Source organism: Theropithecus gelada, chromosome 12 (assembly GCF_003255815.1).
Source record: "Theropithecus gelada isolate Dixy chromosome 12, Tgel_1.0, whole genome shotgun sequence".
NCBI classification, from domain to species: Eukaryota; Metazoa; Chordata; class Mammalia; order Primates; family Cercopithecidae; genus Theropithecus; species Theropithecus gelada.
In genome coordinates, this window is record NC_037680.1 from 31,706,968 (window position 1) to 31,723,118 (window position 16,151).

General features: G+C 42.0%; 1 protein-coding gene across 4 annotated transcripts in view; it reads left to right on the plus strand.

The window, feature by feature from the left end:
* The window catches only part of FMNL2 (formin like 2), a 322,575-nt gene that overhangs the window by 266,754 nt on the left and 39,670 nt on the right, over positions 1-16,151 (plus strand). For all 4 annotated transcript variants that reach the window (XM_025404122.1, XM_025404123.1, XM_025404120.1 and 1 more), the window contains exon 10: positions 14,060-14,134. In XM_025404122.1, coding sequence (XP_025259907.1) covers positions 14,060-14,134 — 75 coding nt within the window. The remainder of the gene's footprint in view (positions 1-14,059; positions 14,135-16,151) is intronic.

Below are 16,151 nucleotides of genomic sequence, written 5' to 3' on the forward strand. Positions count from 1 at the left end.
AATATCTGACCGGGGCCCATGTGACAGAACAAAACTTGACTTGAGGCAGGCATGAATGAGGTTCTGAGGAAACAGTGGTGGAGAGACTGGAAACCTGTGATTTAAACAAACAAACAAACAAACAACAACAAAAAAAACACATCCTCTAGAAGATAGATACAAATAGGAGGGAAAAAAGAGAAAGGGAAGAAATTCACAGTTACGTAATACCTTGCAGTTTAGAAAATGCTTTATGTATATTGCAGTTGATTCTGTGGAAATCTGCCTTTTATATAATTTGGATAAAACTTTAGGAGTATTGTGTAGCTCTGCATAAAATACAGTACAAGGGAGAGATGCTGGAGTCTGGAAGACAGGTGGTTCAGTTGTCAAATGACTGAGCCCTGGACCCAGTTTGTGGCCATAGCAATGAATATGAAGCCAAAAAATGAAAGAAAAGGCGAGAGATAGGGTGATCCACTGAATATGACAATGGAAACAAGAGGAGAATAAGAATCTGTTCAGATAATATGCACTTAATGAAGAGGAAAGTAGCCCAACCATAGTGAACAAATACAATCTGGGGATTTATTTTTGCAGGCAAAGAAAATACAACTTAAAAAAAAATTTTTTTTTTTTAAGTGAGGGTGTAATGCCCGAGGTCAGATTCTTAGCTGTACAATGAAGATAATGAATGAGAAAGCAAATTTAAACAGAAGTGATTAGGGAGAGAGGGACAGAGAGAGAGAGAGTGTTTGAGAGAGAGAGAGAGAGATATCCAAATAGGGATTGTAACTAAGTAACTAAGGAGGAAAACTCCCCCACAGGAACCCCAGTTCAGAAAGAAAAGAGTGAAGAGACAAGGTTAGAATGGGCTAGAAGGATGCTCAGAAGAGACCAGCACAGTACAAAGGGGAAGATTTGGTCAAGAGGATAAGAGGATTCCTTGTGGATCTGGTATATTGTGATGTAAGTTTTTGCTTTAGGTGAGAAGTTAGGCAAGTGGTTTTTATATCCCTTCCAAGTCTACAATTTTATGATTCTATATAAAACTTTGTCTACACATACCTATGTATGTAGCATGTATTGTGTGTACATATTCAAATACTTCCCTCTAAGATAGATTAAGTGCTTCTTGACTGCAGATATGAAAACAAGGTACCTAGATAATAAAATGATAGGTGCTTTCATTTTCAAACAAGAACAAAAACTGACATATCTGAGGCCAGTTGGCAGGATAGCAACAGTCCTAAAAGAGATCACTATGACTGTAGACAGTGTTGTGACTTTGGTCCTAAGTTCCCTTTTATGATTACCTGGAAGGTGGCTGCATCAATCCCTTGGCTCAAGTTTCGTTTAAAAAATCTGCCATGTGTCTAAGGACCTCGGTGTTTCCCTAGCCTGAGAGTGAGCGGGCTGTGCTGGCCATGCTGTTAGTACCACCGCACGAGGTACGGTTGAGGACTTGTCTGCGGAAGAGGCATCCCTGGCTTGTGTAACTTTTGAAAGATGGAGCTTTTGAGTCTTGATTTAAGCTTTTTGTTTCCCAGCTCCCCTGTCCTACCCCAAACTGTTCTGCCCACTGCAGCTCAACAGCCATTCTTTATTCCTTTCAACACAGTGGTGTGTGTGGCTCCTGCCCAGCTCTTTAATTCTGTATATCAGTCTGCCAAGAATATATAGTCAGACTCAGTTTTCATTCACAATTGACTGAAACACACTCACTAGAAGAAAATGGCCCAGTGGTTCCTACTTATGGTCCAACAGTCACTGTCAGTCACCCCTCATCTTGCAGTTGAGCTCTCTGACAAGATGTTCCCCCCAAGCTCTGCGTCACAGGGGAGTGGAAATGGCCAGTCATGGTAACATGAGCTATAGGCTCTGTGTTGTTTTGGCAGTTTGGTTTTGGCAGTGGAAAATGAGGGCTCCTTCCCTGCCAATAAATGTACTAGCAACACATGTGATATCCCAGATTTACTGGTTCACCACCAAGAACAACACTGAATTTTTCATTTTCAACTATTTTCCAGGAATAGGTGTAAAATTAGTAAATGGTGCTTTCTATGTGGAATGTGTCAATGTTTAGCACATTGGTCAAAGATAATGATCTTTTTGTTCCTTGTGTATTTTTTCATGATTGATTGATTGATTGTTGTTTTTGAGACAGAGTCTTGCTCTTATCACCCAGGCTGGAGTGCAGTGGCACAATCTCGGCTCACTGCAACCTCTGCCTTCCGAGTTCAGGCAGTTCTTGTGCCTCAGGCTCCTGAGTAGTTGAGACTACAGACACACCACCACACCTAGCTAATTTTTGTATTTTTTAGTAGAGACAGGGTTTTGCCGTGTTGGCCAGGCTGGTCTTGAACTCCTGACCTCAAGTGATCTGCCTGCCATGGCCTCCCAAAGTGCTGAGATTACAGGCATGAACCACCATGTCCGGCCCATGATTGTTTCATATTATGGTGTCAGGCGTGCCAGACAAATTTGTTTACTTGGGTGGATTCATTCAGTATGAATTTCTGAACTTTGGGGAATGTGTGTTCTGTATTTTTTTCCCCATGCGGAGGATATCTCTTTCTGTCCCTTTCCCATATTCTTGCTTGAAATCTAACATTCACCTGGCTTTGGGAAAAGAATATCTTCTAGCCTTGTAATGAGTCTACATGTGACAGAGTGGGTACATCCCAGAGATAATCAGAGAACAGTTAGGAGCTGCTTCCATCCAACCTGATAAGTACCAGGGATTGTACCTGGCCTTATTAAACAGAAGAACTGCAAGGAAGTCTTTTTTGTTGTTGTTGTTGTTTTGAGACGAAGTGTCTCTCTGCTGCCCCATCTGGAGTGCGGTGGCACCATCTCGGCTCAACTGCAACCTCCGCCTCCCAGGTTTAAGCGATTCTCCTGCCTCTGCCTCCAGTATGGCTGGGATTACAGGCACGCACCACCACACCTGGCTAATTTTTGTATTTTTAGTGGAGATGGGGTTTTGCCATATTGGCCAGGCTGGTCTTGAACTCCTGACCTCAAGTGATCTGCCCACCTCGGCCTCCCAAAGTGCTGAAATTACAGGCGTGAGCCACTGCGCCCGGCTGTCTTTTTTTTCTACCTTGGAAAATGGTGGGGGGCTCCTTTCTATATGAAGACACTCTATTGGTCTCTGTGTGATGTGGCTTCATATTTATGCAGAGATGATACATTTAGTTGTTCTTTATATGGTAGGGTTGATTCCCAAACAATCTTGCAATAAATTTTACTATTAGTTACCCATTTATTTGCTTCTTTAGATTTTAGGTTTAAGAATTCATCATCTTTGTAGAAGTAGAGGCTATTCTTTAATCCAGTAGTTTCCAACTTTTGGCCCCTAGAGCCCTTTTTATACTCTTAAAAATCAGTGAGGTCCCTAAAGAGCTTTTGCTTATGTAGGTTATGTGTTGATATTTTCTGTATTAGAAATTACAACAAAATTTCAGTCCAGGCATGGTGGCTCACATTTGTAATCTCAGCACTTAGGGAGATTGACTCGTAGAAGATAGCTGCATTCTTAGATCTGCTTCTGCATTTAGTCACTTCTGCTGTTGTTTTTGTTGAAGTAGATGAAGAAAAGTTAGCTTCACACAGATAGGTAGATGCAAAAGAATTATGTCAACAGCATTTTCAGATAATAGTGGACATTCTTCTTTGATACTATACAAACACTAGACAAGTAGTAATTTCTTAAAGGTTAGTTACAAAGTAGAATCTGAAATCATATCAGTGAACTTTTTCCATAATGTTGGCGTTAAAATCTATTTGCCTATAAATTGCACCTTGAATGAATTTATAAATTTGTAACAGCATTCAGTGATCACTTGGAAAATAATGGTACACTGAGTTATCTAGATCTTCTAGTAATTGGTACATTTTCTAATGTAATATTTTAACAAATCACGTGCATTGTTTTTACCTCCAGTCTCATTAGAAAATTCTTTAAATACTGGGAAGCAGTCAGCTGGTGGTGGGTACAGTTTTCATGTGTTTGAAAGCTTAATTTTTATCATTGACAATAAATATTGTCAGCTGTTATCTTTAAATTATAAGGTGTACTTTGTTCATTTTCAAGAAAATATCTGCCAAGTGCATAAGTCTGAATCTGTCAGTCATGCTTTCAAGTAAGAATAAAGAGTGGCTAGTTCATCTTGCAACTGAAATAATCACAGAAATGCTTTTTCCTCAAGACAGCCATACTTCAATATGTGGCAGAAATGCTTTATGCAGACTCCCCATTTCATCATCTAGAGTATCATGAAGATGTGTATCTAGGGCTTGAGATGTATAAAATTAATACCTTTTACTGCTTCATCAGTGATATTCTTAAGTGAAGCTGGCTTTTTTAAAAAAACTGAGAATGCATGGCTTTGATGAATACAGGGATTACTGGTATAAGTTGGTGCACTGCCTTGATGCATGCTATGGCACTGGCAGTATTCACTCATTGTTCCTTTTGTGCCACCAGTGGCAACTGCCAACTCTGTGAAAGTATTAAGTAACATCTTATTATACAAATAATGCTGCCCTCACAAACCTCATAAAAGGGCCTCAAGTACCCTTGGTGTTCAAGGACCACATTTTAAGAACTGGTACCCAAATCCATTGTCTGCTGTCATTGTGGGCTGGGTGGAAGTGGTTCCAACTAGCTAAGTGCAAAGTCCTTCTGGTTAAGACCCAGAGGTGGCCGTGGGTGTTAGGGTGAGCTTGGGGAAAAGCAAAGATGAAAGTAGAAGGGATGGGAAATGAGAGAAGTGAGCTATAGACAAACTGCAGGCGTTTGCCTGTTGTTGGCCTGAGATATTTGATCTAAACAAGAGTCCTTGTCTTCAAGGGTTCTGCATTCATGGCACACCGTGCACTGATTAGATTTGTAATGATTCAGATGTGAGGAGAGCATGGGCTGACAGCTGCCTCTTGGGCAGGCCCCCAGATCTGAAATTGCTACAGGCTTTAGACAGCTCTAGCGACATGCCCTTGCTGTGGTTTAGAGAACATGTGATGACCCCTAGAGAGTCATTGTGTCCCTTCCCTTGCTTAAGTTGACCTAATTGGATATGCTCAAAGGATGAAGCTGTGACAAGAACTGATTGAAAATAAAGAACAGTGTTAGGCTCCTTCTACTTTGAGGAGTCTGACTGATAAGTCATCCCAGAGAGGACTGGAGGCCTTTGTCATGTAATCCTCAGGTAGCTATTTAAATACCATTCTCAGGCTGGGTGTGGTGGCTCCTGTCTGTAATCCCAGCACTTTGGGAGGCCAAGGTGGGCGGATCACTTGAGGCCAGGAGTTCGAGACCAGCCCGGCCAACATGGCGAAACCCCATTCTACTAAAAATACAAAAATTAGCCAGGCCTGGTGGCATGTACCTTTAATTCCAGCTACTCAGGAGGCTGAGACAGGAGAATTGCTTGAACCTGGGAGGTGGAGGTTGCAGTGAGCCAAGATTGCGCCACTGCACTCCAGCCTGGGCGACAGAGCGAGGTTCTGTCTCAATCAGTCAATCAGTAAATATCATTCTTTATTGAAGAAATGGAAGGCATTCTGGCTTTCCAGTAGAAATGGAAGTGTGTTAGTCAGGGCTCTCCAGAGAAACAGAACCAACAGGACATCTGTAGATATATCTGTAGATACAAGAGGAAACACTATGGGAATTGCTCATGCGGTTATGGAGGTAGAGAAGTTCCATGATACGCATCTGCAAGCTGGAAATCCAGGAAAGCTAGGGTGTCATTCAGCTCGAGTCTGAAGGCCTGAGAAGTAAGATCCAGTGGTGTAAGTTATGGAGTCTGAAGGCCTGAGGAGTAAGATCCAGTGGTGTAAGTTACTGAGTCTGAAGGCCTGAGAAGTAAGATCCAGTGGTGTAAGTTATGGAGTCTGAAAGCCTGAGAACCAAGAGCTCCAATGTCCAAGGGCAGGGGACGAAGATGGATGTCCCAGCTCAAGATGAGAGAGAATTCACCCTTCCTCCAAATTCTTTTTGTTCTGTTCGGGCTCTCAGTGGATTGGAGATGCCCAGCCACATTGGAGAGGGAGACCTTCCTTACTCACCCTCACAGACACACCCAGAAATATTTCACCAGCTCTCTGGGCATCACTTCACCGTCTCAAGTTGACGCATAAAGTTAACCATTAGGAGTAGTCTTGAAAGACTCTGTGTGTTCTTCATAATGACCAGGAGATATGAGTCTTGCATTGAAGCTAGAGAGGTTCAGGCTGGACTTGAAGCATATTTTGGAAATAGATTATTTATGACCTATTGTAAGGAGGAGTTTTACTCTCTAGAATTTATTGAAGGTCATCTTTTTGTTTTTAGAGGAGTAGTTTAAGGGGTGATGTGTCAATGAGTCGTCCTTCGGGGATTTTACTATCCTTTTGCTTGTATCTTTGGATTCTTTGTTCAGTAGACAAAATATGGGTGTGAAAAGTAAGACAGTCATCTGGCTGCTCTGTGTGCCTCCTGCCAAACATCTGGATATTTGGAAACATCTGGAAAAGTTACTGAAGTTTTCACAAGGGTGTTTAGCATTATGCGGATGAAACCTCAGGCTCATAGTCATCTCCTGGTCCAGGGTTGATATAAATGTTGTATTTATGAAGGAGAAGGGTTGACTAGGTTATAGAATACATTTAGTTGCTTAGCTTTCATTAGTTTTTGTTTTAGCGGAGTGAGATAAGGTTGTTCAGTTTCAGAGCATTTCAGCCGGATGAACACATCCACAGTTAAATCCCAAGGAGACATGAGAGCCAGCAGCCGGTCGGAGTGATCTGCTTCTGTCACGGCTGCCGCTTGGTGTATGTGTATGAAATGTCCAATCACTTCAAGAGACAGCAATAACAGACCATTGACAGCCACAGAACACCCCAGAAAAGTGGTTTCATTGGGCCATGATGGCGTCAGTAACCCTCAGACTGCTGGTGCCCTCAGTAGATGGTAAAAGATGGTTTTCACCTAGGACTAACTGTGAAATGACTGTTTACTTCATGAGGCCCTGAAAAGAAAACGGAACTTTTGTTCTCAGGCAGGCCCGGAGAAGGGTTGTCTAATCAGTCATAATAGAGTGTGTGCCTCTAAAACGGTGCCTTCCTGCAGGGAGCCTTGCAGATCACAGGGGCCTATTGTAAGAAAAGAAAAAGAAAGTATTGAGGCAGGCGCCAGGCAACAAGGCAAGAAGGAAACACTTAAGCAAAGGGCCTTTAATTTTTATATAACTAACCCAGAAGCATATTTTATAGCCATCTCATAAGAGTCAGGCCTCAGTTTGGCTACAGACTTTGCTTGCTTTCCTGGGAGCTGTTGCTGGGGAAAGCCAGAGACTGTTACTGACCTTGAAGAGGGACAGAGAGGCGGCTGAAGGACGGCAAGTGTTCACTTCAACATCTGGCTGGCAAGATAATACCCAAGGTTTTTGTAAAACCATCTCGTCTCCACTATTAACCTTTAGGGAAAGCATCCCCTAACGGCTGCCCACCCTTTGAGATGCTTTAAACTATAGCCACCTTTGCATCCAGGGCCCCAGATTAATCCAAATGGTTTGGGGCACTGTTCACAAATGTCCTTCACAGATGTTGGAGAACATAGTTGGAGTTTTTTTGGCAGAAGTTGTGCTTTTGCTTCAGTTCTCCTTTACGTGAAAATGAATCTTGCTTGTCCTGGTTGTGGCCCACGTTATCTCTGCAGGGTGTGGGATTTCCCAGCTTCACAATTAGGAGTGAACCACATGGGGCAAGAGAGTGGTTTGACCTTTATGTTTGGTACTCAGGGCCGGCACAGCCAAGTGCATCCCTCTGAATTTGTTTCTGTGGAGCTTCCATGCCAGTCAGCTTGGCAATATCATGTTCTTTTGCCATGCTAAATGAGAATTTTAAACGTTCAAGAAATACTGAGGGAGAGATTTTTGTTCAAATTTTTTATTTGCAATGAAACCTTTTTTTTCCCCCTCAAAAGCAATCTTACCAGACCACTAGGTAAGTATAAGAAAGAAGATCTGGATAGTGAGGGTAGAATTCTCAAGAACCTTGCTTAGGCTTTCCCTTTCTCTGCCAAGCCCCTGACTTGGAATTCCCCCTTACTCCCAAAGCTCTGTAACCCATATAGTTTCTTCTCCTTTATTTTTGTTTATTTATTTATTTTTGAGATGGAGTCTTGCTCTGTCGCCTAGGCTGGAGTGCAGTGGCGTGATGTCAGCTAACTGCAACCTCCACCTCCATCTCCTGGGTTCAAGCCAGGTGCCCGCCACCACGCCCAGCTACTTTTTGCATTTTTAGTAGAGACGGGTTTTCACTACATTGGCCGGGCTGGTCTCGAACTTCTGATCTCAGGTGATCTGCCCACCTCGGCCTCCCAAAGTGCTGGGATTACAGGCATGAGCCACCACGCCGGCCGATTGCTTTCTTAAAGTATGGCTTGCAAACCAGCAGTATCATCTAAGGCTCTCTCTTTTTTTTTTTTTTGGAGATGCAGTTTCACTCTGTTACCCAGGCTAGAGTGCAGTGGTGTGACCTTGGCTCACTAGAACCTCCACCTCCCAGGTTCAAGTGATTCTCCCGTCTCAGCCTTCCTAATAGCTGGGATTACAGGTGCCCACTACCATGCCTGATTAATTTTTGTATTTCTAGTAGAAACGGGGTTTTGCTATGTTGGCCAGGCTGGTCTCAAACTCCTGACCTCAGGTGATCCATCTGCTTTGGCCTCCCAAAGTGCTGGGAGTACAGGTGTGAGCCACCGTGGCCAGCCTAAGGCTCTCAACTTGATGGGTGTGAAAACTGAAGTCCAGGGATATTTGCTGAGTGGTCCAAGCTAACAACAGGGTAGTGACTGAAATGTGACTTATAACCCAGGTTTTACAATCTCGTCTAATATGCCACATAGTCCCATTTCTACCCTTATAGCCCTTTACCCCCATCAGCGTTAGAGCTTGAAGTTACAAAGAAAGGCAGTTGTATCAGGCAGGACCCCACAGGGATGGGCAGATAGGTGGCTGTGTTAGCAGAAGGAAGTCTGTGGTCCAGAATTGGAGCCTGATCATTTTTACTTTACACAGCATTAACTGGAATCATGAATTTATTCACATGCAACCAGTTTATAGATGATTTATAATGAAGATGCCTCTTGATTTTCAGTAGGGTACGTACTTTTCCAGGGCATATACTTTTATTTGTCTACTGGTTTACTTAATTTCTGGTAGCCCCAGCTGCTAGCAGTGTGGTCTGATTCCTGATAGGGCAGTCCAGTGCACAAAAGGGCTCCTTGCCATTCTACTTGGCTCAGTTTTTCTGTGGGTCTTAAACTTTCTCCCCACCCCACTTAATAGAGTACATGCTATTGATTTGGAAATTGGTATCAAAGCTGGTGGGAGAATGAGATATACCAGTGAATATAAAAGTCAAGAATGACACGTTTCAGTTGCAAGAATATAGCTTTTTTATTAAAAAGTTTTTGTACTGTGTATTATCTGGCCCTTGTGGGCAGATGGAAGTGGTATGCACCCATATAGAATGTGTAATGATGTACATGTGCAAATATGCTCCTGGCTCTTGTAAACATTTTGATGAAGTGCTTGAGTTCATTCCCATGCAGGCCAATGCATGGATTCTGAAAATAACTGAAAATTAGTGTCTCGTTCCTTTCATCCTCACCGATTTTCTAAAGAGGCCACCACAAAGGAGAGAGCATGGTCCACCGTGATGGTGCTGTTTCACCCAGTGTGTGTGGGTGCTCCAGATGTGAGCAGTATGAATGAAGACGGCTTATCTTTGATGTGGGACACAACTTTTACCAACCTTCCCCAAACATATCTTCCTGTTTCCTGTGGGATTGTAGTGTACACTTGTTTAATGACTGCTAAGGTAATGGAGAAACAAATGTGAATCTGGCCTGCATGCTTCCTTTCCTTCCTTAGAAACAAAGGGGGACTCTGGAATCCATGCTGTGCCTGTGGAACATGTCAGGAAACACAACCTTGAGTTCATTAGTTGAGATTGGCAGCAAAGCAGTCCTGGGCCTGGTGGAGCTGTGGTAATAGGCGTCCTTCTAGTCCTTACCGTGGAGAGTGGTCACTCTGTTGCTTTCAAGGTTTCCCAAAGCCGGAATTTGTTTTGGTAATGTCATTTTGTGCATTTGGATTATTTTCACCAAGCTCATAGCAGCTATAAATAGGAAGATATTTAAGTCTGTTTTTTTTTTTTTTTTTAAGATTAAAGGTATTTATCTGTTTTGTAACGCACATGTTCTCAGCAGGGATTTGTCTGTTGTGACAGAATGAGGGATCTCTAAAGAAACACATATATTCAAGGCTCTTCTTAACATCAACTTCAGGTCTATCTGCCAGGCTAGTGCTGTGGTTTTTGAGATCCTTATTCACCGTGAAATCTAGTGTTACTTGTTCTATATTTGATGCCATCTTTTAAAGTAACAGGCTATGAGTATTTTGTTGCTGTCCACATGTGCTTTTCCAGCCATTTAAAAACCTATTTTTTCTAAGACCCAACATGCACCCCCTGATTATTTTTGGGTTACCTCATTATTCATTGCATTTATGCAGGGGCAGTGCGTCAATTCTTGTGGCATTCCTATGATACCCAGTTACAGTAACTGTTTGTGTTGCTCAGTTAGAAGCTGAATGAGCTGGAGATGTAATGATCTAGTAAATCAGTTTATAATTGGTAGTCAGAAAGGCTGAGGGTTTAATCAGCTAGTCTGATATTATATGAACCATTGGTTCCCAGATGCTGGTCCAGCAACCACGAGTATTCACAGATTTCTAGGCCCATCTGGAGAGATTCTTATTCAGTACGTCTCAATATAGATTCTAGGAATCTATCATTTTTAGAGGTTCCATGGAAGCTTCTGGTGCAGGGATGTCAAAGTGTGCATGGTATAATGATTGTGTCTTTCAGTGATAACATTTTTCATCTCTGTGTGTCTCAGATAGTGCTGGAATGCCTTAACTGCCTTCTTTAGTGGAATCTGTTTATATGGGCATTCTGGGCTACGTGGGAAAAGGAACCTCAGGCTGGCCATCGGGGACCTGGTTCTAGCCGTGGTTCTGGCACTCTCTCAACCTTTCATGAGGTTAGAGAGGTTTAATCTCTGGGTAGGTCTGATTCATAAATTGAGAGCATCAGATTATGCAAGGTATTTTTCTGCTTTCTAACATTCTTTGAAGAGCTTTGCCTCCCTAGGAATTGTTTTTGTTGTCACTGTTCATGAACAGCTATTGCCTCATTTAGTTTAGCGTGTGCCTAGTCCCTCAACCAAACATTAGTTACGGTCTGCTTCTCAGGAGAGCTGGTAGCTCTCCCCAAATTCAGGATCGCCTCTTTTCCTCTTCTCTTACTGGCACTACCAATTACCCACAAGACTGAAGTAAACTGGTTTTTGTGAGACAGAGTCTCGCTTTGTCACCCAGACTGGAGTGCAGTGCAGTGCACTGGCTCACTGCAACCTTTGCTTCCGGGTCCAAGCAATTCTCCTGCCTCAGCCTCCCAAGTAGTTGGGATTACAGGTGCGTGCCACCACTCCTGGCTAATTTTTGTATTTTCAGTAGAGACAGGGTTTCACCATATTGGCCAGTCTGGTCTCGAACTCTTGACCTCAGGTTATCTGCCCACCGCATCCTCCCAAAGTGCTGGGATTACAGGTGAGAGCCACTGTGCCCAGCCTATATTGGGGTTTCTGCTAAAGAAAATTCACATTGTAGTTCTGACCTTTTGTATGTAAAACCTCAGGGTTTTTTACCCACAGGTCCCTTTTTGCAGGCAAGGGATGCTTGTCTCTTTGGGCATAATGTGGCTGATGTCATAGTCTAGGGAGCTGGGCTTGTACTGCCTCACCCCCTTCAACAAACCTTTCATTTCTAGGAAATAGCTGTATATTGTCTAGAGGGGCCAGCTGAGGATGGGGGCAGAACATGGTAACCCCTTAAATCTCTGGTTCTCAGCCATTGTGGAGCATCAAAATGATCCGTGGTGCTTTTAAAATTATGCATACCCATGTCCCCCCAGCACCGCCTGGTCCTGTTGAATCAGACACTCCAGTGTGGGATTGGACATGTGTGTGTGCGTGTGTGTGTATGTATTTTTGAGACAGGGTCTGGCTGTGTTGCCCAGGCTGGTGTGTGGCATGATCACGGCTCACTGCAGCCTTGACCTCATGGGCTCAAAGTATCCTCCCACCTCAGCCTCCTGAGTAGCTGGGACTACAGGTGCTTGCCACCACACCTGGCTAATTTTTTAATTTTTATTTTTAATAGAGACGTGGTTTCATTATTTTGCCCAGGCTGGTCTTGAATTCTGGGACTCAAGAGATCCTCCTGCTTTGGCCTCTCAGAGTCCTGGGATTATAGGCATGAGCCACCGTGCCAGGCCAATTTTAAAGACTTTGCTTTAGACTCTGCCTTCCATGCAGTGTCCCTCTGCATTCTGAAATTATTTTTTGTTAAGGCAGGTATAAATAAATTTTCACGGAGAGTTGTCATGAAAATGCAGTAAATGGTGGTCTGAATCTGTTGGAAATACTGCTTTGAGACTAGGAGGCCCTCAGAGGCTGAAGGCTGTTCACTTTAACGTCCCCAGCCTATGGTTTAGAGACGGCCCCCACTGAGGATTTACCCCCGGTGGTGCCTGTCTACCATGGTTGAATGCTTCATCATGGAGAACAGGAAGTCATTCATCCTTTTGTGAAGTGAATTTTAACATAATTACTCATTTATCTTCTATTGGGTGCAATTTAACAAACATGATTAGGAACTTACAATGTGCCGAGCATTGATATAGGTGCTATGTAGTGAACAAAACAGAATTCCTGCCTTCGTGGGACGTTCTTTTCACCAAAAAATATATATATTCACATGGAGTTTCACATGACTGAATTAAATGGCTGCATTATGAAATAACATTTTACAAGAATTTTTGAGGATTGACCTGAGTTATCCCTGAGATTACAAATAGAAAATTTGGAGTTTAGCAATGAAACCTGGATTAAATTAGCAAAATGTTAACCGAGGGACTGTGTCTTACTAATGCAGCAAACAGTCAGGAGTGGTTCAGAGAAGTATTTTCTGAAGGTAAAATGAATAAACCAGTGGGTGTAGGACTTTGCCCCAAAAAAGTCAACCAAGGACATTGACAGAATGAAAGTTTGTCCTCTGACTTTAAAAATAAGTCTCCAGAGCTGGGCGTGGTGGTGCATGCTTGTACCCAGCTACTTGAGAGGCTGAGGCAGGAGGATTGCCTGAGCCCAGGAGGTTGAGGCTGTAATGATGTAATCATCATGCCACCGCATTCCAGCTTGGGTGACAGGGTGAGACCCTGTCTCCAAAATTAAAAAAAAGAGTCACTTGATAGAAATCTTTTTTGACTTTTTTTTTTTTTTAGCTCCATGTATTTTATTTCATGTATATGCAAAGACTTTTGGGTCCTGGAGTTACCAGTATTTTATGTTTGTTTTATCTGATCGATGGAAACATTAACTGAGCTGAATGCATGTGTTTCAGGATTCTGGGATGCTACTTCACCAATTACTGCAGATCTCTATACTCACCTTACATGGGTTAATAGCTTCCACAGTGTCTTTCTGTGTTATAGTTTATGCACTGAGATTTTCTCATTCAGTTAGATCTAATATGAACATTTTAAATGTGCCTTTTAAAGAATTTAAATACTCATATATTTTTGCATGTCTTTTTTCCTTTTTACAAAAGGAAACTAGGGTTTTTGTTTTTGTTTTTGTTTTTGTTTTTTACCGTGAACTACATTCTTGGATTCTGAATGCATGCTAAAAAATTGGTGAGACTACAAAGACAACCAATGAAGAAAAACACATTTGATGTGGATTTCAAAATATCAAGAGAATATGGAAAAGAAACCAAGATCAGCTTTTGGTTCCAGCTCATATGGCTGTTTGTGAGTTACTAGCTTAGAAGGGAAGTAAATAGTTTATGAGAGAGAAGAAGATAGATATTCTGGAAATCATTATTAAGCTGAAATTTCTGCATCTAATTTTGGAATGTTTATGTTTAGAAAGTCACATGCACAATGAAAATGTGTGTTTCAGGTTTGCGGAGAAAAACAGCGCTTTGAGAAGTTGATGGAACATTTCAGGAATGAAGACAATAACATAGATTTTATGGTGAGTTATTTCAGTATTCAATAAAGCAAACTCAATTTCAGCACTTTTTTCCTAAACACACACACACACACACACACACACACACATATTTATATTACAAAGGACAGGGAATTGCATTTAATATGCTGTAGATCCAATCTAGAATGTCCCTCTTAATCTGTATTTTCTCTTTGATTTCCAATTTTATTCCTTACATACACAGTATAGTAAAGACCAAAGTACTAATTACAGCAAATAAAGGGGAATGCTGCCATTGTTTAATTGTTGATGATGCTGCATAAGAATCCTTAGGGTAGAAGCAATCTTGACCTTTTTTATTTTTGCAGGCCCCTGCCAGTGCCCTTCTCCAGACTATATTCTTAAAAATTAAAGCGCTTTGGTTTGTAGAGTTGACTGTATGTATCTCCAAAATGAATATGCAGCAGTGATTTTTTTCCTCTCTGATCTCTTCCTGCTGTGGTGGCTCTGTGAGGGTTTAATCATACTGGGGCTCTCCTTGGCAGGTTAGGTGACATAACAAACCATGTGGTTCCACAGCAGTCCTGCCATTCTCGCGTAAGAAGAACATCAAAGTGAGTTGCAGCACTTCTGCATTCATAGACGTAAATCTCAATCTGGAAGGAAGATAGAATCCGCCACAGTGAATTTCTCCAGAAGTTTTACCCTTGAGTGTACCCAGATCTGTAGGTGCTACCCACTTCAGTTGCCCTAGGGAAATTCTAGACCCAGGAGATCCTAACCGGGGTGTGATTTCCCAGATCACTTCTAACCTGAAGCAGACGTACCAATCACTTCTTACCTTGCAGAGCCTATGCTTAGGATACCAAGTGAAGTTTTCACTTGAATTGCTTCAGTGATTATAAAACATGAAACATAACTTTGCCGATTTCTAATCCTTTTTGTGAAAAAAATGTTTGGAGTCCTCAAGTTTTATACACTCTTAGCCCTCATCCCCTTCCAAAATCAGTGAGAAAGATGAAATCCTTTATAGAGAAGATTTTCTGTTGCATAAAGCATGTTATTTGCTTTTCAATGTGTGTGTGTGTGTGTGTGTGTGTGTGTGTGTATATACACATACACTTTATAGATATACGTATATATACACACACGTATATGAAACAAGGGACACTTTTACATTGACTTTTAAAATCTTGTTATTAGGATTTTTTAGAGAAGTTAAGGCTAATGCTGGTCCTGGTGATAAATATGTAGAGAGATTGGTGCCTTGTCTCATGATGTCAGTTTCTTTCTTGTGCCGTTTTAGGGGAACTTATTCATTCTGTTAGAGTTGAGGTTGCAAACTGGAGGCTCTCACGCTGAAGCCAACCTACAGGCTTGTCAGTTCAGTCTGACAGTGATGACCCTACTTCAACAATTTGGGAATGATGCATAAAGATACACATCTGATTTTCTTGGAAACTGAAAATGTCTGAGAACACTGGGCCCCTGTTCCTGCAGAGTGTCAGCTGCTGGAGCCAAGCAGCCCCTATTGCTTTAGTCTAAAGATGTCCTCTCTAGTTTGTCACAGTCCACACCGTTCCCTGTTGCGTGACACAGCCCAGCCTGCTCATTTATGATACCTGCCAGTCCTCCTTGCCATTTGAGTTTCTGCTGAAACTACAATTATATAAAGCCCTTTAAAACACCTGCACTAGCCATACACAAACTAGGTTCTATTTTCTGCCCGTTCATTTATTCACATATACGTGCATCGAGGTACCTTATTTAGAGGCTGCTATTACACAAGTCCTATGTGCTAGATTCATGCGTCACCTTCAGATAGTCGCCTCTTAGGCATATCATAAAACCCAGTAGATCGTTTAGACCTGTTTTCCAAAGAGAAATGGAAAGATGTTAGAATCCAGCCATATTTTCTCTTCAGAAAATGAGGCTTTTGATAAACTGCCTTGAGAACACAATTAGGTTGGACAGCCTCTGAAACAAGATATTCCTCATAACATATAATAAAAAATTTTTCTAATGTATATAAGACATTTTTATCCTTTTTCTGTATTTT